Below are 27,863 nucleotides of genomic sequence, written 5' to 3'. Positions count from 1 at the left end.
CAAAAGCAGGGTACCTTCTCTTGGGTCACTCTTCCACCCTCCACCCCCGCCCCCGCCCCCAGTGCCGCCGGCCGCCCACCTGGCTCCGCCCTCCGTTCCGCGCCGCCTTTGCTCCGGGCCGGGTTTTGCGCGGCTCCGGCCCGGCTTGGTAAGGGGGGGGGGTGTTGCCGGGTGAGGGGGGGGGGCGGAGGTGGCAGAGTCGCGAGTCGCAGCGGCGGCCGCGGCGGGCAGAGGAGATGCGGCCGCGGCGCGCCCCCGGTCCGGCCGCCGCGCAGCGCCCCCCCCGGAGCCGACGCCAGCGCGCCGGGGGCCGGGGCTGAGCCCCCTCCCCCAGCGCAGCGCAGCGGGCCCGGGGGCGGGGAGAGCGCGCGCCCCCAGCCCCCCTCCCCACCCCGGGATGCCTGGCTGAGCCGGCCGGGCCGGGACAGGTGCGCGCACGAACCGCCCCCCCCCACCCGCGCCCTCCCGCCCTCGAGCTCCCTCCCGCGCACTCGCGGCGGCCGCGGCTCCGAGGTAAGCGCCCCGGGGCGTCTGCAAGAGGGGGGGCTGGGGAGGCGCTATCCCGGGGGTGTCTGTCGGCACGCAGCTGGGGGCTGAATTGTTGGCTGGGGTGGCCGGGTCAGGCGCTATAATGGGGGGCCTGGGGGCCCCGCCACTGCGAGGGGGATGGATTAGGGCCGGAGAGGGGGTTTGTGGAGCTCTGTAACGGGAGGATCTGCTGGCAACGCAACTGGGGAGGGGGCTGGATTTTAGGGGGGTCGCAGTATGGAGCGATATAATGGGGGTCCAGTAACAACGCTTTGAAGGGTCTGGATTTGGGCCTGGGGCGCTGAATGAGACTCCATAATGGGGGTGTTTAATGGCACCGCAGCTGGGGGGGCCTGGATTGTTGACTGGGGGCCTGTATGTGGAGCTATAATGGGGGTTCTGTCGGCACCGCAACGGGTGGAGGTTTTGTCCGGGGGGGCCGTAAGAGGCATAATAATGGGGGCTCGCGGTTGCGCCGCTGGGGAGCTGGATTTGGGCCCAGGTGGGGGTTTCAGGGCAGGCAGGGGGCCTGCTGGCCGAGGGTGGGAGGTGGTGCTTGGGGGCGGGGCCCTGGGCGCTAAGTCGAGGGCCCCCCGGGGCTGGTGTGGTGGTCCCAGCGAGGTGAGGCCCCTCCGCCCCACTCCTTGGTCCAGCCGCCGCACCTTGGACGCCCCTGAACGAATCCAGGGCCCGGGCCGCGGGGTAGGGGCCGCGGTGGGGGGAGAGAGTCAGCCGGTCCGGTTCCCCCCCCCGATGCAGTGGGAGCCCAAGGGTTCGGGGCCCCCCAAGGGCTGACAAAGGGACAAAGAAAGCGTCTCCGAGAGCGCTGGGAGGGGTGGGGGGCGCCGAGTGTGGCCCCCTCCCGTGGGCGCTGATTGGTCTCCAGGGTGGGGGTCACGTGCCCCCTGTCCCACTCTCCCCCTCGGGGTGCCCTCCGAGTTTGGGGCACCTCCGCCCTGCTCTGCCCCTGCCCGGACGTGTAGACGCTGAAGCTGGGAGTTTTTGCAAGCGTCCTGGGGCTGGGGACGATTCCCAGACCCTCAACCCCTGTTTGTCCCTGTCTGGCTGAGGTCTTTGGCATCCTCCCCCTTGAGGCTGTCATCTTTGACTCCCAGACTGGAGGGGAACTGGGGCTTGGGGTTAGGGGATTGGGCCCTTAAGTTTTGGGGGTCTCTTTTGGGTTTAAGGAGGAAGGGGGGACTAATGGCTGGGGCTTCAGAAAAGCCCCCCCCAGTTTGCAAAATTGCATTACTTCATATTTTTCTGGGTTCCCTCAGCTTCTCAAGGGTACAGCGCACTCTCCAAAATCAAAGTTCAGTACCCCCGGGGCATCCCTCCCCTACAGACGCTGGCCAGTCCCTTTCCCATATCCTAGTACATATGTTTTCTCTCAAGGATGAAATTTTGAAATTTTTGAATGTATCTGAGCAATTGCTGAAACTCTATTTAGACAGAGTACAGGGTGTGGGGAGAGGCTGAGAGTCATAGGTGGGGTCAGTATTCTCCTGAGAGGGGGTCCTGAGCTCTTTGGGAAGGTAGCTGGGGGATCCCTGTGGCACAGAGGACCTTGGATATTGGGTAGGTGGCAGACTGGCAGGAGACTCGTTAAACTGTAGCGTGTCCACCCTGAATTGGACCATTCCCAAGAACAAACAGGGAGACTGAGGCCCAGAATGGGTGGAGAGGGAAGCCAGGCCTCTCCACTGCTGGGGCTGTTAGACGGGGTCAAGGGGGAAAGGAGCCTCCACATCTGCTGAAACCCAAAATGCCAGCCCAAAGGTTTCCTTGGAAACCCTGGCTCCCCACCCAGCCAACCTGGGCAGGGCAGAAATTAGACCTGGAGCTTCCAACGCCCCACCTCTCTCTAAAAAAAAAAAAGCATCATAGAGAAGGCTGGGGCCTGAAAGCAGGGGTGCTGCTGTGTGGCCTCAGACAGGTCTGTAGCCCTCTCTGGGCTGCGGTCTCCCCAGAAGGTTTTAGGACCTGAGTGGAGGGATATAAGGCAGAGAGAGGTCCCAAGGAATACCCTGGATTTGTAACCTCTCCCTCCAGTCCCCACCTGCCTTCTGCCAGGGCTGAGCACCCATGGGGCCTAAGGGTCCTGTCGCCTCCTCTGCTTTGAGGTGAGAGCACGACTCCCAGCGGAGGTATTGAGTCACCAGGGAGGGGCCATTCACTTCTGTCCTCTGGTCAAAGAAGGTGCTGGAGATGTGAGCTGCAGGAGGGTTTGTCATCTGCAGTGGCTGCCCAGGGCTTGAGCCGAGAGTTGCTGGGCTTACCGGGGGCTGGACCAGGAAGATAGAAATCAAACTGTCCTTGCAAAGGTGACCCTGACGTCAGCTGGCGGGACAGGTAAGCTGGGTCCCCCGGGGCTGAAGGATGTGCCAGTCGCTGCCCATCTCCCGGGAAGGAGGGTGTCCCTAACTGACCCTGTGGTGTGGCCCTGTCCTGTGTGCCCAGCCCTTTGCCAGGTGATGATGGGGAACCCAGAGAGGACTCAGCCAGGGTCAGGACAGGTGGAAGCAGGGATGCCAGTGCCAGCATCCCCTGTCTGGAGGAGGGGATGCTGGCACTGGCCTTGAGGGGTGAGAAGGCGGTTGCCAGGAGGCGAGGGGGGACAGGGATCCCAGGTGGAGGGAGCAGTGGGGAAAACCACGGAGGGGTGTGTTGGGGGACTCCTGAGTGACTGGGCTATTTTAAGGGTGGGAGACAATAAGCAATGAGGCCTGAGAGGTGACAGGGGCCGCGGATGCCAAGCTGGGGAGCAGGCTTTATCCCGAGGGCAATAGGGAGCCATCGGAGATCTTAGAGCAGGGGAGGGAATGGGCCACGTTTCAGACCTTGAGCAGCCGTGGGGAAGGATAGCTACCAGGAGACAGGTTTTCCAGAATGCTGGGAAAATGTTTAGGATACAGTGATTCCAAAATTCTAAGCCATTTAAGGGGCTGCAGGTTCTCAGACTGATTCATCCAAGACCCAGTGGTGATTGGGGTTGACCGTGGGTGGGGCCTCATTTAGCAGAAACAGGGACACTGAGGCTCATGGCAGCCTGGGAGGGGGCCCCGGCCGCCTGCCCCACATCCCGTGGTCAAATTATCTAGGAGTCGGCTTCAGGGGACAGACCCACACGCCAGATACCCCCACCATTGTGATCGGTGTAGGTTTGGCTTGCCAGAGCCAGGGTTTGATGTGTGGCCTGAGAGGTCTGGGCCTGAGCCACATAATTCTCTCTTATTATCACAGTCGTTCATCACCTGCCCTTGAGGGATGTCCAGATGAAGTGGCAGGCATTAGAATGTGCAAAGGAGGTGACTTGGGAGGCCAAGGACCTCCTCTTCCATCTCTTTGGGCGGGGATACAGGGGTGGCCTCCTACCAGCCACCCTTGAAGCTCCTTCGCTGGCCCCAGGGTCCAAAGGTGGTAGCCCCAGGGTCCAAAGGTGGTAGCCCCAGGGTCTGCTGGGAGGGAAGCCCAGTCTAGTGAGGACTACATTTCCCAGGGTGCATTTTGTCCCAGGCTGAGCCTGCCTTCCAAGGGCTGACCTAGGAGAGAACTTCCCAACTGCAGGATCCCAGAGAGGATTGTGGGTACATGGGTTTTCAGGAGGGCCCGGGGGAGACCTGGTCTAGAGTGGTAGGGAAGGTCAGTCACTAAACAGATGCTCCCAGTGGCCTCTGTGTGCCTGGCCCTGGGCTGGGTGATGCTGGGATTGCAGAGAGGGAGATTTAGCTCTAGTGCCTGGTTGGCCCTCAAGGGTCTTCCAGGCTCAGGGAGGGGAAACAGGCAGACCCTGGCCCTCTTGGCTACATGGGATCAGAGTTGGGGCAAAATGGGGCTGAGGAAATCTGGCTCTTCCCAGTGGATCAGAGAAGATGCATCGAGGACGGGCATTGCCTCTAGGACCATGACAGATGTGTAGGAGTTCACCAGGGGGAAGCGACATGTTTTCTGATAGTTTCAGAACCTTCTCCCTTTCCTGAAGGCCCAGTAAGAATCCCCTGGGGCAGTTGAGACAGCCCCTCTGAATTTTTGCCTTTAGAGGTTGCCACAACAGTTGGGTCAGACTTACCTGGGTTGGAATTCATCTCTTCATTCACTCACTCCCTCATGCCCCCTCTCTAAGCCTCAGTTTCCCCATCTGTGAAACATGGATGCTATTCTCTCTCCCTTAGGGTTGAACATTTAAACAAGAGGATGCAGGGAACGTGCCAGGTCTGGACCTGTTCTTTTCTTACTCTGGAAAAAGGAATAATTTTGAAAAGCAGAAGCGTGTGGCCTCTGGTCCTGATTTCATTGAGAGCTGTGGGGTCTTTGCTGTCATTTCATGAGTTGACAGATGTTTAATGACTGCCTACTATGTGCCAGGTGCTGGGAACCCAGCAATGACCAAGGCAGACCAGGCCCTGCCCTTGCCAAGCTCGCACTAGATGGGACCATGGACGCTAACTCAGGAGAGAAAGTGAATGGAGCATAACAAGTGCCCCGAGGAATGACACTGAGAAGGGCGGGGCTGTTTTAGCTGATGATGTCAGGGAGGGTGTCTCTGAGGAGGTGGTGTTTGAGCTGAGACCTGGAAAATGAAAAGGAGCCAGTCATGCAGAGAACTGGAAGAGCCTTCCGGGCAGAGGGCACAGCCCGTGCAAAGGCCCTGGGGCAGGACCGTGCACGGTGTGTTGGAGGAACAGTGAGGAGGCCCCCGTGTCTGGAGCAGAGGGAGCGAGGGGGAGAGAGGGAGGAGGGGAGGGCAGGGAGTGGACGGCGCAGGTCATGCAGGTCCCTGTGGGCCACAGGGAGGACTTGGACTTTTATCCCAGTGAGGTGGGAGCCCTGGAGGACTCTGGGCAGAGGAGAGGCAAGGCCTGACTTAAGTGCTCACAGGCGCCTTTTGGCTGCTGCAGGGAGCAGACTGTGGGCAGCAAGGGCCAGAGCTGGGAGACCAGGGTGGAGGCGTCTGCGCTGGTCCAGATGAACCATGATGGGGGCCAGCCAGGGTGAGGCAGTAGAGGGGAAAAGAAGTGGGTGGATCAGGATAGATTTTGGACTTACTAGATGTGGGGGACTGAGAGCCCCTTTCTCTGGGGGCACATAGTGCTAAGGTTAAGAGTGTGGTGTCTGGACCATATGGCCTGGGTTCAAAACCCAGTCTGGCCTTTTCCTAGCTGTGCAACCTTGGGCATATTACTTTCCCACTCTGGGCTGCCTGCAATTCCTCACCTGTAAAATGGTGAGGAAACCCCTCCTACCTACCCCACCAGTACTTTCTGCAAAGCCCTTTGCACAGGGCTTGGAACACAATAGATGCTCTATAAATGTTTGCTGTTATTTCCCTTTGAATGTCTAAGTCCCAGGGTCTGGGAAGAAGTGAGGCACAGATTGGGGTGGCAGATTCCCCGAGGTCACCCAGCAAAACGGGGGCCCCTGTCCCCTCGCCGTTTTGCTCCATTGATGCACTGTTCTCACGCCCCAGCCCCCAGAACCCACGTCACTCTGCCAGCATCTCCACCATTCCTGAGCCCTGACTCACTAGGACCTGTGGTCCTCTAGGACCCCAGGACCCATTTCCCGCCTTTGTCTTCTTCAAGTTCATCGCCAGGTCTTCCGTTCCCAGCAGCACTTGGCAGGGCCCCGCCTGCCTCCCGCCCAGCATCGCTCAGCGGTGTCCCCCTCCAGACCTGCCTTTCTGGTCTCATCCCACTTGGGGATCCCTGTGGCCTCCCAGACAGGGCCTCTAGAGAGGGACAGTGACTGGGGGAGAGGAGGGCTCCCAGAACCCCAACTGAGAGGGGCCGGGCTCACCATCTTCTGCTTCCTCCAGATCGAGGACCCCAAGGGCAGGGACCAGATCTGTTTGCCCTCCCTACAGTGGAGCCCCCTAGAGCCAAGCCTTACTCCCCTCTGTCTCCCAAAGCTGGGTCCCAAGAGCAGCACCCTGCTCTTCTGTGTTTCCTCCAAATTGTGGTTGAGACCAGAGTACGTTTGCCCCCAGGCCGGCTCAGGGCCCCCCACTTGGGAATCTGTGGGTTCCTGACCCCCAACTCCCAGCGCCATCCCAGATTCCCTAGGAGCCCCCAGCCCCCTCGAGTGGCCCCCTCCCAGGCCCCCTAATTACCCGCTGGGTATAAATGACAGTTTAATTTCCTCGGAATGGTTGCCGCATCACCAAGAAAGCAGCGCCCCCCTTCCCCATTCCTAATTACAAGTTGCTGCTTCCGATTTGCCTCCTGGCAGCCCAATTTCCAAACAGTGATTAAAATTAATTACCCAGGAGTGCCCCCTGTCTGGCTGGCTGGGAGCCCCGGGGACCTGTCCATGTCCCCCACTCAAGGTCCTGCTTCTGACACCTGGTCTCCCCACTGGCTCTCTGAGTGGCCTGGCACCGGGGCAGCCTCTCTCTGGGTCTCTGCTTGCGTATCTGCAAGATGTGCAATTAGGCTGTGCAGCCTCGTTGACAGATGGCACATTGTGGGCACTCGGTAGACAGAGGCAGTTTAGCCACGTGGCCTGGGTTCGAATCCCAACTACACCCTTCTGTGCTGTGAGACCTTGGCCAAGTGTCTTAACCTCTCTGAGCCTGAGTTTTTCCCTCTGTGAAATGGGGATAATGGTGCTGGTCACTGCCTCATAGGGTTGGCATGGGCAGGAAACCAGTTCAAACATGTGAAAGGCTTGGTTGAGCAGCTGGCACACAGTAGGGGCTTCATCAAATTTTAGCTTAAATCCCTGCCCTGCTGGGCTGCTGTGGGGTGCACCGGGGAGTCGACTCGGGTACTCTGAGCACCATCCTCTTTAAACGAGATGCTCAGCATTAATTGGGTGCTTACTGCATGCCCGGCTCTGTGCATGATCCCGGTCAGGGCTGAATCCCCGGCCATGTTGGCACACGGTAGGTGCTCAGGAAGTCTGGAATAAACAGATCTTTGTAGCTCTTTCATAAACTGGATCTTTTTGTGGGACATTCATTCAGCCGGTATTTGTTGAGTGCCTACTGTGCACCAGACCCCTTGCCCCCGTGGAGCCAATGTTCTCATCCCTGATTTACAGAGGCAGAAGCAAACCCAGAGAGGGGAAGGATGTAACCCTGGGTCGCACAGCAGTCAATAGTCTATTAAGCACCTACTATCTGGAGCTTATTTACCCATCATGATAACCTGTTGGGGATGGTTATCGTGCTCAAGTCACTGATGGGGAAGCTGAGGTTCTGGGAACCGAGAACACAGGGAGGAAGGCTGAGGACCAAGAGGATGTGCTGGCCGCCTCCCAGGCTGGGGAGGGATGAGTTAACCAGCGTGGTGCGAACGTTGCGGGGCGAGGGAGCCCCTCTCCTCAGCGCCCCCGTGGCCTGGGCCCCAAGGGACTCCCTCTGGCTACTCTGCCAAGTTCCTAGACAGCCCCAGAGCCCGGCTGGGCTGCGCTGGGGGCAACTGAGGCAGGTGGAGGAGGCAGCTGTAAGCAGAGCTGGTAACTAGACCTGGACGACGCAGGGGCCCGGCTGCCTCGCCAGGTTACTCGATCCGCTCGGGGACGCCGGGCCCCGGAGCTGGAATCCTGGGGCGGCTGGGCTGACAGGAGCTCCTTCCATGGAACTGGAGACGGGCATCCCGCCCCCATCCTTACCACGGCAGATGGAGAAACAGGGGCTCCGAGCCTGGCCTCGGGTCACTGAGTCACCTGCTGTGGTATGGAGAGGCCCAGAGAGGGCAAGCTGCTGGCCCAAGGTCACCCAGCAAGGTCATTTCACAGAGAGTAAACACGTGTGCCAGGCCCTGTTCTAGTGCCTTATTTTACAGATGAGAAAATTGAGGCTCTGTGTCTTGTCTGGAAAAGGGGGAAAGTCCCAGGTCTCCTCTGTTACGATATGGCAGCCTCCCCGCCCATCGGCATCTTCTTGCTGTTCCTTTGATGGTTCCAGCCTCCAGGGCTTTGCCTTTTCAGTTCCCTCTCCAGGAGGTCCCCTGACCACCAGCCAAAGCAGCCCCTTTGCCATCACTCTCCATCATTCTCTGCATTTTCATCTTCAGGCTTCGATATTATTGTCAGAAGCTGAGTTCCATTTTCTGGTAATGTGTGTACCCCTATCTCCCCACTGGACTGGGAACCCCCCAAAGGCAGGGCTTTGCAACTGTCTTGGCCATCGCTGCGGCCCCATGCTGGGAACAGTGTCTGGCACACAACTGGTGCTCAGTAATTGCTCATCCAATGAGTGAATGAATAGCTTCCAATTTGAGGTACAAAGAGCCAGAGCTGGTCGCAGATGCTCCCAAGTTGGTGAGGTTGGGTGGAGCTGAGGGCGGGGTCATGGCTGGGGGAGCCAGGGGAAACGGAGCTCCCCAGGGAAGGCAGTTAGAGAAGGCTTCCTGGAGGAGGGGGCATCCCCGTGTAGACTTTTTTTGGGGGGGAGGGGGCTGCACCTCACGGCATGTGGAACTGCCCCGATCAGGGATCGAACCTATGCCCCTGCCATGGAAGCATGGAGTCTTAAACACTGGACTACCAGGGAAGTCCCAGGACTCAGCATTTATAACCGCTCCCAAGTGAGGCTGCTGCTGCTGGTGGTCTGAGGACCATATTCGAAGTAACAGAGGGTCTAAGAGGACCCTTTGAGAGTGTGACATTGGACCCCAGGTGGGAGGTGGGTGCATGGGGAGGGCAGGGGTTGCTAGAGTCCAGGGGGTGGGGGTGGAGACCTGAAATAAGGAGGGAGCCATGTGGGTATCTGAGAGAAAAGGCTTTCAGGAGTGAGGAACAGCCCGTGCAAAGGCCCTGGGGCAGGACCGGGCCTGGTGTGCTGGAGAAACAGTGAGGAGGCTCACGTGTCTGGAGCAGAGTGAGCGAGGGGGAGAGAGGAAGGAGAGGACGGCAGGGAGGGGACGGGGCAGGTCGCGCAGGGTCTTGTGGGCCCCAGGAGGACTTCGATTTTTACTGGGAGGGAGGTGGGAGCCCTGAAGGGCTGTGGGCAGAGGAGGGGCGGGGCCTGACTCGGGTGCTCACGCGCGCCCTCTGGTGGCGGCTGCGGGGAGAACAGACTTTGGGGATGAAGGGTGGGAGCTGTGGACCAGGTGGAGGGGACTGTGGGGTCCAGGCAGGAGATGCTGGGGGTCGACCAAGGAACAGACTAGAGAGGGGTGAGAATTCTGGATGAATTTGGAAGACCCCACAGGACTTGCTGGCATTGGATGTGAGGGTGAGAAAAGAAGGGGCCGGTGCTGAAGGGAGCTGGTGGGGGGGTGACTCCCAGGTGGGGCCTGAACCATTAGCGGAGACAGGGAGCCTGTCCGTCAATAGATCAATTTGGTCTATGCGTTCAGCACCATTCCGGTGAAAATCCCAACATGTTTTATGTTATTTGTTTTGGAACTTACCAGCTGATCCTAAAATGTATGCTGAAGCCCTGGGGTAGCCCAGGTAGCCCTGGCCAGGTGGGAAAAAATGTTCCAGAAGGAAATTTGAACTTTTGATGAAGTTAGAGTAGCTAAGGCCATATGGTACCTGGGAAGGTCGATGGGAGGGTGAAGCCAGGTGGCCTGGGGGGAGTTTCCATCCCTGCCTCAGTTTCCTCATCTGTATAGTGGGACTGTACCAAGGCTTGGAGTGATGGTTGGGAGGTCAGGCAGAGAGGCCGTGCCACAGCGCGAGCCCTCCCGGCTGGGGGTGGACCTCTATCTCTTTATGACCGTCCCTCCCACCCCCATGTGCATGGATGCACGTCTCCAGGGCTGCAGGTAGGCAGACACATGGGTGCCCTGCACGCCAAGGGGTGCACACTCTGGCCACGCAGCTCCCCACGCCTGGCCCCGGGGTTGGGAGGTAGTGCGGCTCCCAGTGACCAGGTGCCAGGGCCGGCGGTGGGGCCACTTCCAGGCAGGTGGGCGCCGGACAGCTGCTGGCAGAGATGCCTCGAGTTTCATGGAGAGAAGCAGATGGTCTTGGAAGGGTGGGAGAGGTGCCACCTCTCCGATAACCCCAGGTCAGGGGGGTAAACTGAGGCCAGGTGCAGTGGGTTGGCCCCGACGTGACCCAGACTCCCCCAAAGAGCATGTGGGGTTCAGCTCTGCATGATCGTCAAACTAACAAATGTCGATTGAGCAGGTTTCAGTCTTGGCTCCACCGTTTCCATTTGGGCAAGTGACTTCGCCTCTCTGTGCCTCAGTTTCCTCATCTGTGTAAGGGGCACAGCACCCACCTCTCCGATGTGTTGTGCGGATCAAATGAGTTCATTTAAGTCCTTAGGACAGTGCCTGGCACATCACAAGTGCTTGGTGTTTGCTACTTTTATTCTTTATTGAGCTTCTACTGAATGCCAGGCCTTATGCTGGGCAGTGGGGACACAGTGGTGGCCAAGACAGACTCAGTCCCGCCCTCTCGGGGAGCTCAGAGTCCAGTGGGGAAGATGAACAGTTAACCAGGCATTTGGAAGATAGGGTGAGCAGGGCCCTCCGGCACAGGCAGGCAGGAGCCCAGAGGAAGTCAATCCAGGCGGATCTGGAGAGTCTTCCTGGAGGAGATGTCTGAGACCTGACGAGTGAGTGTGTTCACCAGGTTACTGGAAGCAGGAGGAAGGTGTTCCAAACAGAGGGAACAGCATGTGCAGATCCTCAGAGGTGGAGACGGAAGGGAGGGGACTTCATTTCAAGGGCACTGGGGAGCCATAGAAGGGTTTAGAGCAGACGTTCTCAGCTGGGGGTGGTTTTGCCCCCCAAGGGATACTGGGCGGTGTTTGGGGACATTTTTGGTTGTCGCAATTGAGGGATGCTCCTGGCATCGAGTGGGTGGGGGCCAGGAATACTGCTCCACACCTGGCAGCGCCCAGAACCTCCCCACCCCAAAGAATGACCTGGCCCTGAATGTCAGCAGTGCCGAAGGGGAGAGACCCTGGTTTAGATCAGGGAAGAAACAAGTGAGATTTGGGTTCTAGAGAGATTCCTTTGCTACCTTGAGGAGGATACTGAAGGGGCGGGACTGGAAGCCAGGGGACCAGGTAGGGGGTGGGAGCTGGGCTATGGGGCCCTCAGGGCAGGGGAGGGACTGGGAGGCCGACACCCTTGTCTTTGGCTCAGGAACAATGGGGCTGGTAAGAAAAGCCCAGTTTGGGTTTCAGGGTTCCCAGGGTGGCTCTGAGGGGCTGGGGGCAGCTGTGGACAGAGGGAGGACGGCAACAGCCTTCTAGCCCCGAGTCGCTGCATCACAAAGTTATGAAAACCAGGAGAAACAATGAGCCGTGAGGTCCCATCCCGACCTGGGGCCTCAGTCTTCCCATCTGTGAACTGGGTGTTAAATAACTGCTGGCCTCACTGGGTTGAGGGATGGCGGAACGGGTGATTATCAGTCTTGCCGTGACCATTCGTACACTCAACCCCCAGGAGCGAAATCCTGGTAGCAGAGAGCCCTGGGTTCAATCCAGCTGCTACATCCTCTCTGGTGGGTCATGGCCCCTCAATCAATCCCTCAGTTTCCCCATCTGCAAAATGGACTGAATGTTATACCAACCGTACTAGAGCCATCAGGGGTCTCCATGAAGCAATTCCTGGAAACCACCCGCCCGGCCTCTGATACTCAATATACCAACAGCAACAACAATAATAATAATAATTAGCATTTACTGAGCACCTGCAGCATGGCAGGCACTTTGCTAACACCGACCACAGGCCTGTGAGGTTGATACTGTTACCATGCCCATTTCACAGATGAGTAAACTGAGGTCCAGAGGGGTGGAGTGACCTGTTCAGGGTCACACAGCATGTACATAGCAGAGCTGGGATTTGAACACTTAATGGCCTTGGAGCCCCTCCCCTCACCACAATGCTGCATGGCCCACGAGTGGAAGCTGTTGTCCTGAAGTTTCTGAAGTTAAAAATTATTCTGGGGGGCTTCCCTGGTGGCGCAGTGGTTGAGAGTCCGCCTGCCGATGCGGGGGACGCGGGTTCGTGCCCCGGTCCGGGAGGATCCCACGTGTCGCGGAGCGGCTGGGCCCGTGGGCCGTGGCCGCTGAGCCTGCGCGTCCGGGGCCTGTGCTCCGCAGCGGGAGGGGCCATGGCAGTGAGAGGCCCGCGTACCAAAGGAAGGAGAAAAAAAAAAATTATTCTGATAAGACATGGGGTAAAAGGCACAGAGCACCACCTCACACCCATTAGGATGGCTACTATCAAAAAACAGAAAACAGTGTTGGCAGGAGAAATTGGAACGCATGGGCAATGCCAGTGGGAATGTAAAATGGTGCAGCCGCTTTGGAAAAGAGCATGGCAGTTCCTCCAAAAGTTAAGCATAGAATCACCATACGATCCAGCAATTCCACGCCTGCACATACACCCAAAAGAATTGAGAGCAGGGTCTCAAAGAAATGTTTGCACACCCATTCACAACATAGCCAAAAGGTGGAAGCAGCCCCAGTGTCCATCAACAGGCGAATGGATAAATAAAATGTGGTCTATCCACACAGTGGAATATTACTGAGCCTTAAAAAGTCAAGGTATTCTGACACTCATTACAACATGGATGAACCTTGAGGACATGATGGTCAGTGAAATAAGCCAGACACAAAAGGACAAATACTGTCTGATTCTACTTTGTGTGAGGTCCCTGGAGGAGTCACAGCCATAGAGACAGGAAGTAGATGGTGCGGACCAGGGGCTGGGGGAGGGGATGGGAAGTCAAGTTAATGGGGACAGAGTTTCAGTTTGGGAAGATGAGAAAGTTCTGGAGGTGGATGGTGAGGATGGTTGCACAAGAATGTGAATATACTTAGTGCCACTTAAAAATGGTTAAGATGGCAAACTTTGTTATACATTTTACCACAATGTTAAAAAAAATGTTTAGGGACTTCCCTGGTGGTGCAGTGGTTAGGAATCCACCTGCCAATGCAGGGGACACGGGTTCAAGCCCTGGTCCAGGAAGATCTCACATGCCGCGGAACACCTAAGCCTGTGCACCACAACTACTGAGCCTGTGCTCTAGAGCCCACGAGCCACAACTACTGAGCCCACGCGCTGCAACTACTGAAGCCCACGCAGCTAGAGCCCGTGCTCCGCAACAAGAGAAGCCACCGCAATTGGTAGCCTGCGCACCGCAAGGAAGAGTAACCCCCGCTCGCCGCAACTAGAGAAAGCCCAGCGCCCAGCAACGAAGACCCAACGCAGCCAAAAATAAATAAGTAAATAAATAAATCTTAAAAAAAAATAAGAAGGCACAGAGCAGACAGAACACCAGAGGCGGGGTGCCCCGGCAGGTGTTGTAAAGAGGAAGCTTGTAGGCTGGGGTAGGCAGCAGCGGGGCTGGTGATCCCGTTGTGGGTCTTGAATGCAGTGTCTGGGGCCTGGCTCGGGGGTCGCTGGGAGCCACGGGACGTTGCTAAGCAGGGGAGGAGTCGGGGAAGGAAACTCTTAAGGAAGTAGAGCCAGATCCGCGCACACGTGAGATCCTGGCGTCCGCTGAGTCACAAATCCTGGAAGTTCAGGGTCACAGAGAGGAAACTTCGCTGTTCCACGCAAGGCCTTCCTGTTTTTTGGCCCTGAATCCTCAGAGGCAGGCGTTCCAGGGCCAAAGTTCCCGCCTCGCGTCCACCTCCACGGGTTCGGGATCCCCGCACCCCAAGGCTGGGGGCAGGGCTCGGAGAGGTACCTGCTGCTCAGACGGGGAAACTGAGGCACGGGGCTTGCCCAGAGGCTGCGGGTGTCTTCTTGGGGCCTCCGGACTGCACTCCTTCTGGGAGGGGCGTGGAGGGCTGGGTTCCAGAGGGTGAGTTCTGTTCACACCGCCCACCAGATCATCACTTGGGACGGGTGGGGGGTGGTCTCCACTCTACACACCTGGAAGTTTCTCCAAATTCCCTTGAGCGGGAGCGGGAAACAGGCCCCCTGAAGAGGTCGTGAGGCTCCTGTCACAGAGGTATTCCAGGAGAGGACAGAAAGGCTGTTATCGGGAAGGAAGTCAGACTTACCGGGCCCTCTGAGGTCCCTGGCCAGCTAGAATATTCTGCTATTCTAGAGTACTGCAGTTCCCAGATTGTGGTTTATGAAATTCCAAGAGCCTTTGAATTTTTGGTTTTTGAGACTTTCATTTTAAGGTTTTTGTGTTTTAACTCTAAGAATTCTTTTTTTTTTAAAATTTATTTATTTATTCATTTAATTTTTGGCTGCACTGGGTCTTCGCTGCTGCACGTGGGCTTTCTCTAGTTGCGGCAAGCGGGGGCTACTCTTCGTTGCGGTGCACAGGCTTCTCATTGCGGTGGCTTCTCTTGTTGCGGAGCACGGGCTCTAGGCGCGCGGGCTTCAGTAGTTGCAGCACGTGGGCTCAGTAGTTATGGTTCGTGGGCTCTAGAGCCCAGGCTCAGGAGTTGTGGCGCTCGGGCTTAGTTGCTCCGTGGCATCTTCCCGGACCAGTGCTCGAACCCGTGTCCCCTGCACTGGGAGGCGGATTCTTCTTTTTTTTTTAACATCTTTATTAGAGTATAATTGCTTTACAATGGTGTTGTTAGTTTCTGCTTTATAATAAAGTGAATCAGTTATACATATACATATGTCCCCATATCTCTTCCCTCTTGGGGAGGCGGATTCTTAACCACTGCGCCACCAGGGAAGTCCCTGTTTATCTATTATTATTATTATTAATTTTTAATATAAAATCATTTAATTTTTAAAATAAATATTCTCATGATTATCCATTTTTTGTTAGAAACCGTTTCCTGAGCTTTCACTAAAATGTGGTCAGAAAGTTGTTCTGGTAATTAATAAGTGCTGGTGTTATTGTTGTTGCCATGATTGTTGTTATTTTTAAATGATTACCCCCCAATGGGGAATTTTTCTGGAAATTGAAGGTCCCCGCCGCCGCGGCTCTCGCGCTCCCTCTGCTGGCAGCAATGGGGACTGCAAGCCACACGGCTCACCGCATGGCCCCTCGCTCGCAGGTGTCACCTCCTGTCGCCCTGACCTCGCCATGCGGACTCCGCGAGCGCCCCCTCCCCGCCCGGCCCTACTGCTCCTGCTGCTGCTACTGGGAGGCTCCCACGGCCTCTTCCCCGAGGAGCCGCCGCCACTCAGCGTGGCCCCCAGGGACTGTGAGTGGGGGGCCTGGAGAGGGGGAGTCCCGAGGGAGGGTCTTGCTCCCCAGCTGGATCTGCTGCCCCCTCCCCCGGGGGCTCACCAGGCCAGGCTCACCCTGGCCCTGGATCACACCCCTCCTCGCCCTCCCCCCAGACCTGAACCACTATCCCGTGTTCGTGGGCAGCGGGCCAGGACACCTGACCCCCGCAGAGGGCACCGACGATCTCAACATCCAGCGGGTTCTGCGGGTCAACAGGACGCTCTTCATCGGGGACAGGTACGAGGGACTGTCGGGCAGAGTGTGCAGGGTGAGGTGTGGGGGAGTAGGTGGTAGCATTTTAGGGAGGTTTGCATGCTGGGGCCTGTTGTTTGGCTGGAGTGTGAATGTGTGTCCCTGGGGTGGGATTTTTAAGGGTGCTGAACTCTGGGTGTGGTTGGAGCCCAGAGCTTGCTATGATGTGTTACCAGGTAGGGACAGCTGTTTGGTCAAAATTCACTGGGTGCTAGAGGGGGTGCTGAAGTGGCACCCCAAAGGCTTTTCTGAGAAGGTGACATTTGAGTTGAGAACTGATAAGGAGCCAGCTATAAGGAAATCTGAGGGAGAGGGAGAAGTCAGGGCATAGGACACAGCCCGTGCAAAAGTCCTGGGGCCGGACTCTGCCTGGAAAGGTGGAGGGATAGCAAGGAGGCCCGTGTGGCTGGAGCAGAGTGAGTGAGGGGGAGAGAAGGAGGAGGGGAGGGCAGGGAGGGGACGGGGCAGGGAGGGCAGGGCCTTGTGGGCTGCAGGGGAGGACTTGAGCTTTTACCCCCAAGGGAGGTGGGACCCTGGAGGGCTGTGGGCAGAGGAGGGACAGGACCTGACTCAGGTGCTCACAGGTGCCCTCTGGTGGCGGCTGGGGGAGGACAGACTGTACTGGTGAGGGCAGGAGCCACTAGACTAGGGCAGAGGGGACAATGCTGGTCCAGGTGGGCAGTAATGGGGGCTGAACTAGGGTGGTGGTCATAGAGGATGTGAGAAGTGGGTGAACCCTCGCTAGATACTGAAGGCAGAGGTGACATATTGGGAGGGAAGGAGAAGGGAGTTGAAGGTGACTCCCACGTCGTGGGGATAGAGCTGCCTCAGCCGAGATGGTGGACAGGGCATGAGCAGATTTGGGGGATGGTCGGGTGCCGTGTGGCCAAGCTGAGTGTGAGACAGAGTATGAGATACCTTTGAGCCCCCTCGTGGAGACCTTGAGGGTTAGCTGGACCCCAAATCTGGAGCTCAGGGGAGGCCCTGGCTGGAGACAGGACTGTGGGTGTCATCCGGGCAGAGACGTGGTTCCAGCCCTGAGAGTGGACAAGGCGGCCCAGGAGGGGTATGGATGGGGGAGGGAAGAGGCCAGAGGACTCAGGTGTGGGCCCACCAGGGAGAGAGGAGGGCCCGGAGAGGTGGGCGGGAAGCCAGGAGAGTGCAGGGTCCAAGAACCCAGTGAGGATGGAGGTCCCAGGACGAGGGTGGACTGGCCGGGGGAGACGCTGTGGAGAGGGGGAGGAGGACAGAGAAGTGACCGCTGGACTTAACAGGGGCCAGGGACCTTGATTAGGGCAGTTTCTGTGGCATGGGGGGAGCGGTGAGAGCCTGGGGGAGACTGAGGGGTGCTGAGACGGGGACAGCGGATGTAAAGGCATCAGACAATGCGCTGTGTTGGGTGTAGGCCATGGGGTGTGTAAGCGTGAGGTGGCGTGGTAAGGCATGTGGGGTGTGCCAGAACCCATGGCTCACTTTAGGGCACGAGGAGGCGTGTCAGGGCATGCACATGTGGAGCTGCACGTGGCAGAGGCGCTGGCACGCTCCTGTTTGGCACGTGTTGGCCTCACGTCTGCTGTCAGAATAGTGGGCGGGGAGGGGAGGCTCTCCGATCTCATTAACTACACCCCTCCTCTAGGGACAACCTGTACCGGGTGGAGCTGGAGCCCCCCACGTCCATGGAGCTGCGGTACCAGCGGGTGAGGAGGGGGTGCAGGAGGGAGGGGAGGGGGCAATGCTTGGGGCTCCCGCCAGGGGGACCAGACACTGAGCTGGGGAGCAAGGTGGATTCGGGCCTCCCTAGCAGGGTTCCTAGGGCTGTCAAGGACCCCGCTCACCTCACCAGCTCTCTGTGTCCCAGAAGCTGACCTGGCGCTCCAACCCCAGCGACATCAACGTGTGTCGGATGAAGGGCAAGCAGGAGGTAAGTGGGCCCTGGCCACGCCTCCAACCACGCCCCAATCCGTCCTGGCCACCCCCCAGGGCAAATCTTCTGCTTTCATTCTAAGCCAGGGCCCTGGTGTTGCCCTGGCTACTCCCAGAGCCTGGCCACACCCCCCAGGTGGTCCTCAGTCGTGGCCGTGCCCTTAGCCCTCGTTTTGCCATAGCTCCACCCCTTCAAGTGCCTTATTTCCCTGCCTGGGCCCCTCCCTTAGTCATGGCCTCGCCCCCAGCCGAGTCCTAGTTTAGCCCCCTGATTTTGCCGTGCCCACATCCCTGGCCCCTCCTTGCAGGCCCCGCCTCTTTCCTGACCCCGCCCACACCCGTGACCACACCCACCCTGGCTTCTCTCTTCCCGACGCCCCAATCCAGGGCGAGTGTCGAAATTTTGTAAAGGTGCTTCTACTTCGGGACGAATCCACCCTCTTCGTGTGTGGTTCCAATGCCTTCAACCCCGTGTGTGCCAACTACAGCGTGAGTCACCGCTCTTCGAAGCCCTGACTGCCCCAGGTTCAACCTCCACGCCTTTGCTCACCGGCCCTCCACTGGTCATGCCCTATCCCCAGGCCACATCATCTCCTACAGGAAGCCTTACTGGATATGCCCTCCCAGACCCCTCACCCGGAGCTCCTGAGGAGGCTTCCAAAGGAGGCCTGTACAGGCTGCAGCAACGTAAACTACAAACCAGTTATAGGATGAGTTAGGATCGATTCAGACTCATTTATTACAGATCAGTAAATTGAGTCCCAGAGAGGTTAAATGACTGACCAAGTCACACAACATCCAAGGTGGCGCCAGGAGTCCCCTTGGAGAGGGTGGCTGGGGGAGCCAGGGGCTGCTAGGTGTAGACAGGAGCTCTGTCACTCAGTCCCTGTCCCCCCTGCAGATGGACACACTGCAGCCCCTCGGGGACAACATCAGTGGCATGGCCCGCTGCCCATACGACCCCAAACACGCCAATGTTGCCCTCTTCTCTGGTGAGTGCCCCCAACTCTGACCATCTGATGGGGCCCCAGTCCACAGCAAGACATGGCATTTTCCACTCTTGGAGTCAGGTCATTTAGAAGATGGCTGGGAGACCATCTCTCCAGCTATGAAACAGGCAGAATCTCAAGGGCAGGGCTCAGCCGAGGTTGGGGATGAGCTGAGGAGTTGGGGATCAGCCTGAAGTCAGGGCCTTGGCAGGGTTGGGGCTCAGCCTGGGGCTTAGGGCTCACTTAGGCTCAGGGCTCAGTCTTGAAGTCAAGTTTTGACCCACCCAGCCTCCGGCCTCTATGATCTAATCTCTCACCTGCCTCCCCCTGACTCACCCCCATCCAGAAGGGATGCTCTTCACAGCCACCGTTACCGACTTCCTAGCCATCGACGCCGTCATCTACCGCAGCCTCGGGGACCGGCCCACTCTGCGCACCGTGAAACACGACTCCAAGTGGTTCAAAGGTGGGGCGATACGGGCAGACCTGGTAGGGCTGACATTCATCAAATTCCCCCACCAGAATAACAGTCCCAGAGAAGACAGGCAGGGAACTCCCATCTCATCTTTGGAACCTACTAGCCTCTTTGAAGATAAAGTTAGAGGAAAGATTTAAGTTGGATCTAAAGTAGAACCTGCTGGAAATGGGTGGCTTAGTAACCTGAAATGGAACAGCATGAGCGGTATGGTAGGAGCTCAGCTCAGCACATGAAGGAGGAAGGTGACAAAAGAGTAGACGTTGCTGTCTGTGGAAAGAAGACACGGTGACTTTAGGATTCTGACACCTACTCCCTCCAAAAAACCCCCAAAACTTTGGTCTCTTTTATTTTGCCTGGGTAATCAGCTTATATTCCCCCCCTTCACTGTAAAAGCAGCCACCCAGGCTACTGTGTTCCCAGCCCCAGAAACTCCCTTTCTCCCGTCACGGGCTGAGTTCCGACCCCTCGTCTCCTACAGAGCCCTACTTTGTCCACGTGGTGGAGTGGGGCAGCCACATCTACTTTTTCTTCCGGGAGATCGCAATGGAGTTTAACTACCTGGAAAAGGTAGGGCCCTATTTCCCCTCCCAAAGAGGCCCAGGCAGTGGGGCATGCAGCTGAGAGGCTCTGATCACGGGAAGTGGGGAGCAGAGGTGGTTCCATGAAACTCCTCCTGGGGCGAGAGGGTCCCTCTGGTCCTCAGGGCCCTCCACTCTAGCCGGGTCCAGGCCCCTGGGGCTTGAAGACATTTCTGGAGCAGCCCTGGGTGAGGGTCCCGGGTCTGAAGTCAGATACACCCCTGATTCCAGTCCCAGTGCCGTTGCTGTTCACCTGTCCACCCACCCATCTACCATCATTTATCCATCCTTCCTCAACGGCCCATCTGTCTGCCCACTCACTCTCCCACTCAACCGCCCTCTCACCTACCCACCTATCTGTTCTTCAGCCCACCCACACTTCCAGTCAAACCACTTACCTATCCATCCGCCCACCCCCCGACTCAGCCGTCCTCCATCCATCCGTCCACTCATCTACCCTTCCATGCACCTATGTATCCATCCACCCACCTCCCACTCACTGACTTCTTTATCCATTCATACACCTACCTGTCCATTCATTCATACACCTAACCATCCATTGAGCTATCCTCCTACTGATCAGCTCATCCATCTACCATCCATCTCTCCACCTACCTGCCCACCCCTCCATAATCCAATTGTCTATCCCATCTCCTCCTCATCACCTGCTCATCCACTCCATTCAACCTTCTATCCACCCATGGATCCACCCATCCACTGATCTGTCATTACCTCCTTCATCTGCCTTTCCATCCAGCCATTCATCCATTCCTCTACCCATCTCTCCCCACTCATCCAGACTCACATCCATCTGTCCACCCATCCATCCTTTCATCCATCCATCCACCCACCCATTCATCTACCCATCTAACCATTCATGCAGACTCACACCCATTTACTCATCCAACCATCCAGCCAGCCACCCATCCATCCACACACCCATTCATCCATCCGTTGATTATCTCCTTCTTCCTTACCTTCACTGTCCATCACTGTGTCCTTCAAATTCATCCATCCATCCACTGATCCATCCATACATCCATCCCATCCCTCAATCCACGGAGACATTTAAGTGCACAGACTGCCACTTACTACTAGTGTGACCTTGGGCCTCGGTCACTTTCCTTTCGCTGTGCCTCGGTTTCCCCTCTGTACCCCGGGGATATCAGTAGGCCCTCCTCTGTAGAGCTTTGGGAGGAACGTGAGAGATGAGGAGGATAAAGTGCCCGGTACTTAATGAGTCATCTGGAAGTGGGAGCAATGATGATTATGCTTGTCATGGTGGCTGTGATCTTCGTCATCCCCACATTTCGCTGGGGAATCTGGTGCTCAGGGGGCTAAGGTGACTGGCTGGGGCACCCACAGTGACCCAGGGCCAGGCTCCTGCATCCCATCCTGGGTAGCGGGCAGTGCGACCTGCGGGCAGGCCTTGCAGAACACAGGGCTCAGCCCCCACCCCCACCCCCCGCCTGCTGATGTGCCAGGTGGTGGTGTCCCGTGTGGCCCGGGTGTGCAAGAATGACGTGGGCGGCTCCCCTCGCGTGCTGGAGAAGCAGTGGACGTCGTTCCTGAAGGCACGGCTCAACTGCTCGGTGCCAGGGGACTCCCACTTCTACTTCAACGTGCTGCGGGCTGTCACGGGCGTGGTCAGCCTGGGGGGCCGGCCCGTGGTCCTTGCTGTTTTCTCCACGCCCAGCAACAGGTCAGCGGGCACCGTCGGGAGCAGACTGGGAGCACCGGGTGGGCACAGGTGGAGAGTTCCCATGTCACCTCACCACATATCCCCTGGGTCCTGCACTGGGCAAGATTCGACTCCCGGGAAGCCTCGGTCCCAGGCCAGGGGGCACCAAGCCAGACACTGACCCTCCAAGGCCCTTTGGCCAGAACTTGGCAGATGGGGGTGGGGGGGCGTCCCCATCCTCTGCCTTTGGAGGAGGGGTCGGGGAGGGCTTTCTGGAGGAGGCATCAATGGTTGTGAGATGGAAGAAGCGGGAAGAGCATTCCAAGTTGGAAGAACAGCCTGTGCAAAAGCCCTGAGGCTGCAATGAGCTTGCTATGTTTAAACCATAGGGAGGAGGCCCGTGTGGCTGGCTTGGAGGGAAGCAAGGGGGAGAGCGGAGGATATGAGGGCAGGGAGGTGATGGGCTGTGGGGAGGAGCCTGGATTTTATCCTGAGAGCACTAGGGAGCCATGGGAGAGTAAGGAGCAGAAGAGGGACCAGGTCAGGTTTGCATTTTTGGAAAACTCCCTGGGGAATGGGTTGAAAGGGAGCAAGGGTGGCACCTGGGAGACTGGATATGCAGGCAAGTGACAAGGGGGGGCCTGGACACGGGTAGCTGTGGAGGGGCTGAACTACGATCCAGCCTGAGAACTGTTCAGCAGGTGAAGTGACTGGACTGGATGGTGGGGGGGGGGGGCAGCAACCTCTGGCCCAGGGAACTGAACATGTGACAGCTCCGGAGGACAAACACTCCTCCACCTGCTTGCCCAGGGCAGTCCCCCACCCCCACCCCACACCTGGCCAGGCTCACTGCTCCCTTTCATCTGCCCCCACCCACAGCATCCCCGGCTCGGCCGTCTGCGCCTTTGACATGACACAGGTGGCTGCCGTGTTTGAGGGCCGCTTCCGTGAGCAGAAGTCCCCTGAGTCTATCTGGACACCCGTGCCGGAGGACCAGGTGCCACGGCCCCGGTGAGAGCCCCCTCGACCCTGAGACAGGTGCCTGGGTAGGATCCTGACCCTGGACCAAGGGCTTGGACTTCCAGGCAGTTAGTTATTTCAATAGCTGTTGCCGAGTTCAGCTGTACCCATTATGCAGGTGGGGAAAACCGAGGCCCTTTGGGCAGGGCAGCAGGTCCCCTGGTGAATCAGAGCCCCTATGTGGGGGCCTCCATGTCCACCCTGACCACCCCCTCGTCCCCACCCAGGCCCGGGTGCTGTGCAGCTCCTGGCATGCAGTACAATGCCTCCAGCGCCTTCCCGGACGAGATCCTCAACTTCGTCAAGACACACCCCCTGATGGACGAGGCAGTGCCCTCACTGGGCCACGCACCCTGGATTGTTCGGACTCTGATGCGGTCAGTCCCTACACGGGGCCGGGGTCCTGGTGGCCGGGCTGGGTGGGAAGGAGAGCCCTGGCCAGGGTGGTGGGCAAGGAGGGAGGCACAGGGCCAACTTCGGACACGAGGGGGAAGCCGGACACTCAAGACAGCTGGGCATGAGGCTCCAGGGATGCCCAGAAAGAGGGAGAAACAGAGAGAGGGAGAGAGAGACCACCTGACACAAAGAGATGGAGGGAGACAGGGAGAGAGACAGGCAGGCCCAGGTAGGAGTCGGGTTTGGGGGTGTGTTTCTCTCCATGATGTGCCCCCTTGGAGCCACGCCCATGTCCACCTTGCCGGGCGTGGGTGGTGTCTCTGAGTGCGCCCAGGACCCCAGGGGGCTGGGAGGCAGCCTGACCTCTGCCCAACCCTGGCCCCAGGTACCAGCTGACGCGAGTGGCCGTGGACGTGGGCGCCGGCCCCTGGGGCAACCAGACTGTCGTCTTCCTGGGTTCTGAGGCGGGCACTGTCCTCAAGTTCCTTGTCTGGCCCAACGCCAGTGCCTCGGGCACCACCGGGCCCAGTGTCTTCCTGGAGGAGTTTGAGACTTACCGGCCGGACAGGTGAGGCCGGGCAGAGGTCAAGGGACAGGGCCAGTGGGCAGGGAGATAGGGCGTGCCCCTTGAGTCTTACCAATCTGCTCACCCCCAGGTGTGGACGCTCTGGGGGTGGCGAGACAGGGCAGCGGTTGCTGAGCCTGGAGCTGGATGCGGCCTCGGGTGGCCTGCTGGCGGCCTTCCCCCGCTGTGTGGTCCGAGTGCCCGTGGCGCGCTGCCAGCAATACTCAGGATGCATGAAGTGAGTACTCCTGGGCCAGCTGTGGGCAGGGGAAGTGAGGGGGGGTGAGCACAGGAAGAGGGAGAGAGTCAAGTTCAAGTCCAGGCCCCAACAGCATCCTGACTCACTGAACCATGAGCAGGCCAGCGGGCAGAACATGTGCAAAGGCCCTGGGGCAGGACTGGGCCTCGTGTGTTGGCGGAACAGAGAGGGGGCCTGTATAGCTGGAACAAAATGAGCGAGGGGGAGAGAGGGAGGAGGGGAGGTCAGGGAGGGGACGGGGCCGGGGGTAGGTCGTGCAGGGTCTGTGGGCTGTGGGGAGTACTTGGGCTCCTTCCCCCACCCCTGGAGTGAGGTGGGAGCCCTGGAGGTCTATGGGCAGAGCAGGATGGGATGTGATTGACATTTCTAAGAGCATCAGGAGCAGAAGCTGGGGACCAGGGAGACAGCTGTTTGTCTGCCTCTAAAATGGATGGGAGGGACTTCCCTGGGGGTCCAGTGGTTAAGACTCCGCGTTTCCACTGCAGGGGGCATGGGTTCAACCCCTGGTCGGGGAACTAAGATCCCACATGCCGCGTGGCACAGCCAAAAAAACAAATAAAATAAATAAAATGGGTGGGAAGATCACATGCAGATAAAACACTGGCACATCTCTGGACTCACAGTGTGCCCTCCACACACTAGAGAGCACCTGACCCTGTGCCCGCCGACTTGGCAATAATGATGCCATAGCACACACCCAAAGCACAGACTCAGGGGCAAGCCTGCCTGGGCTCCAACCCTGGCTCTGTCCCTTGGGCAAAAGTAAACTTTCCTGAGCCTCAGTTTTCTCATCTGTAAAATGGGGAAGAAAGAGCCCTCACCGCTAAGACGTACCTTGAGAACTCCCAGAGTTGACAGTAAGAGGTGCCTCAAAAGGGGCTGTGGTCGATCTGCCCTCCGGGTCCCTTGTCTGCTCCAGGAACTGTATTGGCAGTCAGGACCCCTACTGCGGCTGGGCCCCGGATGGCTCCTGCATCTTCCTCAGCCCTGGCACCAGGTACTGGGGACGAGGGAGGTGGGGGGCGGGTATGTGACCCACGTGATGATCGGGAGTTCCCACCCCCCCAACCACAGCTCTGTGCGAGAGGTTTCTGCTGACTGCGCCTCTCTGCCCCCCTGCCCTCATCAGAGCCACCTTTGAGCAGGATGTGTCCGGGGCCAGCACCTCAGGCTTAGGGGACTGCACAGGTAAGCGGGGGAGAGGGGAGGAGGCCTGGGGACTCAGAGTCCTGGTCCTCCAGGGTTCTCACACCCTCTGCCGCCCATGCCCAACGCGGGGGGGGGGGGCGGTACTGGCTACCGTCAGGGCTTGGGAAGGGCAGGGGGCCCCACTTCCAGGTAGGGAGGTGGGAAAAGGACCGACAGATGGCGAGGGGGCGCTGGGGACCGCAGAGAGAGAGGCCAGGAGACAGATGGGCAGACAAACTTTAAGACAGATGCCAGGGGACAAAGAGAGGGGCAGACGGGCATTGAAAGGGTCAGAGAGGCGCCACGAAGCAGAGAAGCAGACAGACGTTGAGTGCGTAGACCAGACGGAGGCTGCGCGAGGTGCGCAGGGGACCGTCCCGGCCGGGCCCCTCACACGCCACCCTCCCGGCCAGGACTCCTAGGGGCCAGCCTCTCGGAGGAGCGCGCCGGGTTGGTGTCGGTGAACCTGCTGGTGACGTCGTCGGTGGCGGCCTTCGTGGTGGGCGCCGTGGTGTCCGGCTTCAGCGTGGGCTGGTACGTGGGGCTCCGCGAGCGGCGCGAGCTGGCCCGCCGCAAGGACAAGGAGGGCATCCTGGCGCACGGGGGCGGCGAGGCCGTGCTTAGCGTGAGCCGCCTGGGCGAGCGCCGGGCGGGCGGCCCCGGGGGCCGGGCCGGGGGCGGCGGCGGGCCCGGGGTTCCCCCCGAGGCCCTGCTGGCGCCCCTGATGCAGAACGGGTGGGCCAAGGCCACGCTGCTGCAGGGAGGCTCCCACGACCTGGACTCGGGGCTGCTGCCCACGCCCGAGCAGACGCCGCTGCCCCAGAAGCGCCTGCCCACCCCGCACCCGCACGCCCTGGGCCCTCGCGCCTGGGAGCACGGCCACACGCTGCTCACGGCCTCCCTCTCATCCTCCCTCCTGCTGCTGGCCCCTGCCCGCGCCCCCGAGGCTTCCCCCGCGCCCGGCGAGCCGGCCCCCGACGCCCGCCTCTTCGTCGCGCGGCCCGGCCGCGCCTCCCACGGCGACTTCCCGCTCACCCCCCACGCCAGCCCGGACCGCCGGCGGGTGGTGTCGGCGCCCACGGGTCCCTCGGACCCGAGCTCCGCCGCCGACGGCCTCCCTCGGCCCTGGAGCCCACCGCCCACCGGCAGCCTCCGGAGGCCGGGCGCGCACGCCCCGCCCGCCGCCGCGCTGCGCCGCACGCACACGATCAACAGCGGCGAGGCCCGGCCCCGCGGCCGCCACACCCGGCCCGGCACGGACTTGGCCCACCTCCTCTCGTACGGGGGCCCGGACAGGACTGCGCCCCCCGTGCCCTAGGCCGGGGCCGCGCGCCTCGGCGGTGCCAGCCACGGGAACCAGGAGCGAGAGACCGGGCCAGCTCCGAGTGGGTGCTCAGACCCCCGGCCCAGCCGCGCGGGGTGGGGGACGCCCTCCGCCGCCCGGAAGCACAAGGGGCTCGGCTCCCCGCCCCGCCGCGCCCCGGGGCCGCAGGACCCTGAGGCGGTCTGGGGCAGGCGGGCGGGCGGGCGGAATGTGCTGTGGATTTGAGGTTGACCTTCTGCGCGTGGATTTTTGGTTTGTTTTCCAATTTGCGTTTCTTTTGCAGTTTTCTAACCAATTGCACAACTCCGTTCTCGGGGTGGCGGCCGGGGGCTTGGCGGTGGGAAGGGGAGGGGGCACATCTGCAGACCCCAGCTCCCCCAGCTCCCCCCCCCGCCCCACCCAGAGGTCCCTCCTCGACCCGGCCCCCGGCATGTATGTATGTATGTATGTGTGTGTGTGTGTGTGTGTGTGTGTGTGTGTGTGCGCGCGCGCGCGTGCATGCCGTATCCGTGTGCAAGGGGCCGGGAAGGGGAGGGAGGCGTGCGCGTGTGCCCGCGGGCTGCTGCGGCGTGTGCGTGGGGGCGGCCACGTGCGGTGTGTGTGTCTGTGTGCGAGCGCGGAGGCCCCAGCGGCCTGGGCGTTGGCTGAGCCGACGCCGGGGCTTCCAGAAAGCCGGGGGCCTCCAAGGTGCCGGTTAGGAGTTTGAGGGGTGATGAGGCAGGGGTTTCAGGCAGGGGGTCAGGACGGCCTGCCCAGAAGTCGTATTGGTGGCTGTCTAAGGGCTCGGGCGGTCTGGGAGATGGCGAAGGCGGGCGGGCCCCCCTGTAAATATGGCCCCAGGGTGGTCAGAGGGTCCCATGCCACCCATCCTCTGTGACCTCCCCCTTGACCTCCAGCTGACCATGCATGCCAGCTGAGTGGCCAGCTGAGAGTCCTGGACCCTCTCTGGAGTTTGCCTCCCCCAACCCCCTGTCAATAAAACTGTTTACAACCACCGGCCCCCAAGGCTCTGGGTCTGCTCTGTCTCCTGGGGGTGGGACTTGGACAGTGGCCTGGCCTGGGGCAGTTGGGAGCACCTGGGAGAGTCCTGGCTGGGTCACTGCAGCAAACAGAATGATGGGGAGCTGGGTGTGGAAATGTGGAGAGTCGCGGGGGTCCCAGTCTTCATCTGGATGGGGGCCAGTCTCTGGTCCTTCAGCAAAAATTTATTATGCACCTACCGTGTGGAGACAAAGACCCCTGTCCTCATGGAGTTCGCAGCCTAATGGGGAAGACCAACCGCATAAAAGCAAATTAGGACTTGATTTGAATTAGCGATATGTGTAATAAAGAAAAAGCCAGATAATGTGTTAGGTAGGGGGTGATTGTGTATGGTGGGGGGGAGTTGAGGAGAGCCTGCCAGAGGAGGTGACATGTAAGCTGAAATAAGATGGGCTAGAAGGAGCAGCTGTGGGGAGATGTGCAGAGTGTTCTAGGCAGAGGGAACAGCCAGTGCAAAGGCCCTGCGGTAGGTAGGAAGCTTGGAGGAGGGCCCAGGCCATTAGTATGCCTGGAGCAGCCACACTAGGTGAGTGAAAGGCGAGCAGCTGGAGATAAGGAGGGAGAGGAGC

At 59.3% G+C, this 27,863-nt stretch overlaps 1 protein-coding gene and 2 long non-coding RNA genes across 9 annotated transcripts; 1 reads left to right on the top strand and 2 right to left on the bottom strand.

Annotated features, from left to right (window-relative positions):
* The first annotated feature begins 383 nt into the window (after positions 1-383).
* On the top strand, positions 384-27,246 carry SEMA6B (semaphorin 6B). 6 transcript variants are annotated; one of them, XM_029218315.1, is made up of 17 exons: positions 384-513; positions 15,425-15,574; positions 15,714-15,837; positions 17,489-17,549; positions 17,696-17,773; positions 18,163-18,264; positions 18,677-18,767; positions 19,111-19,230; positions 19,721-19,809; positions 21,305-21,522; positions 22,381-22,512; positions 22,749-22,898; positions 23,303-23,485; positions 23,574-23,720; positions 24,661-24,738; positions 24,871-24,929; positions 25,343-27,246. In XM_029218315.1, exons 2-17 carry the CDS (start codon positions 15,454-15,456, stop codon positions 26,245-26,247), a joined length of 2,658 nt encoding a protein of 885 aa, XP_029074148.1. In that variant the 5' UTR covers positions 384-513; positions 15,425-15,453; the 3' UTR covers positions 26,248-27,246. The 6 variants fall into 6 exon arrangements, with proteins under 6 accessions (XP_029074148.1, XP_029074150.1, XP_029074149.1 ...); XM_029218317.1 differs by lacking the exon at positions 384-513 and adding an exon at positions 2,776-2,880; XM_029218316.1 differs by lacking the exon at positions 384-513 and adding an exon at positions 13,858-14,135.
* On the bottom strand, positions 18,254-21,281 carry LOC114892942. 2 transcript variants are annotated; one of them, XR_003792797.1, is made up of 5 exons: positions 20,913-21,281; positions 19,801-20,004; positions 19,425-19,509; positions 19,101-19,259; positions 18,254-18,934 (listed from the first exon to the last, which is right to left on the bottom strand). It is a non-coding gene; the product is annotated as an uncharacterized LOC114892942 (long non-coding RNA). The 2 variants fall into 2 exon arrangements; XR_003792796.1 differs by having other exon boundaries at positions 19,425-20,004.
* Positions 23,204-25,047, bottom strand: LOC114892943. Its single transcript, XR_003792798.1, has 3 exons — positions 24,576-25,047; positions 23,556-23,739; positions 23,204-23,453 (listed from the first exon to the last, which is right to left on the bottom strand). It is a non-coding gene; the product is annotated as an uncharacterized LOC114892943 (long non-coding RNA).
* Positions 27,247-27,863: the final 617 nt, after the last annotated feature.

The sequence above is a fragment of the Monodon monoceros genome, unplaced genomic scaffold, assembly GCF_005190385.1.
Source record: "Monodon monoceros isolate NGI ecotype Baffin Bay Population unplaced genomic scaffold, NGI_Narwhal_1 Super_Scaffold_12, whole genome shotgun sequence".
Lineage (NCBI taxonomy): Eukaryota > Metazoa > Chordata > Mammalia > Artiodactyla > Monodontidae > Monodon > Monodon monoceros.
The sequence above is the reverse complement of the archived record's forward strand: the minus strand, read 5'-3'. Positions and strand labels throughout refer to the sequence as shown.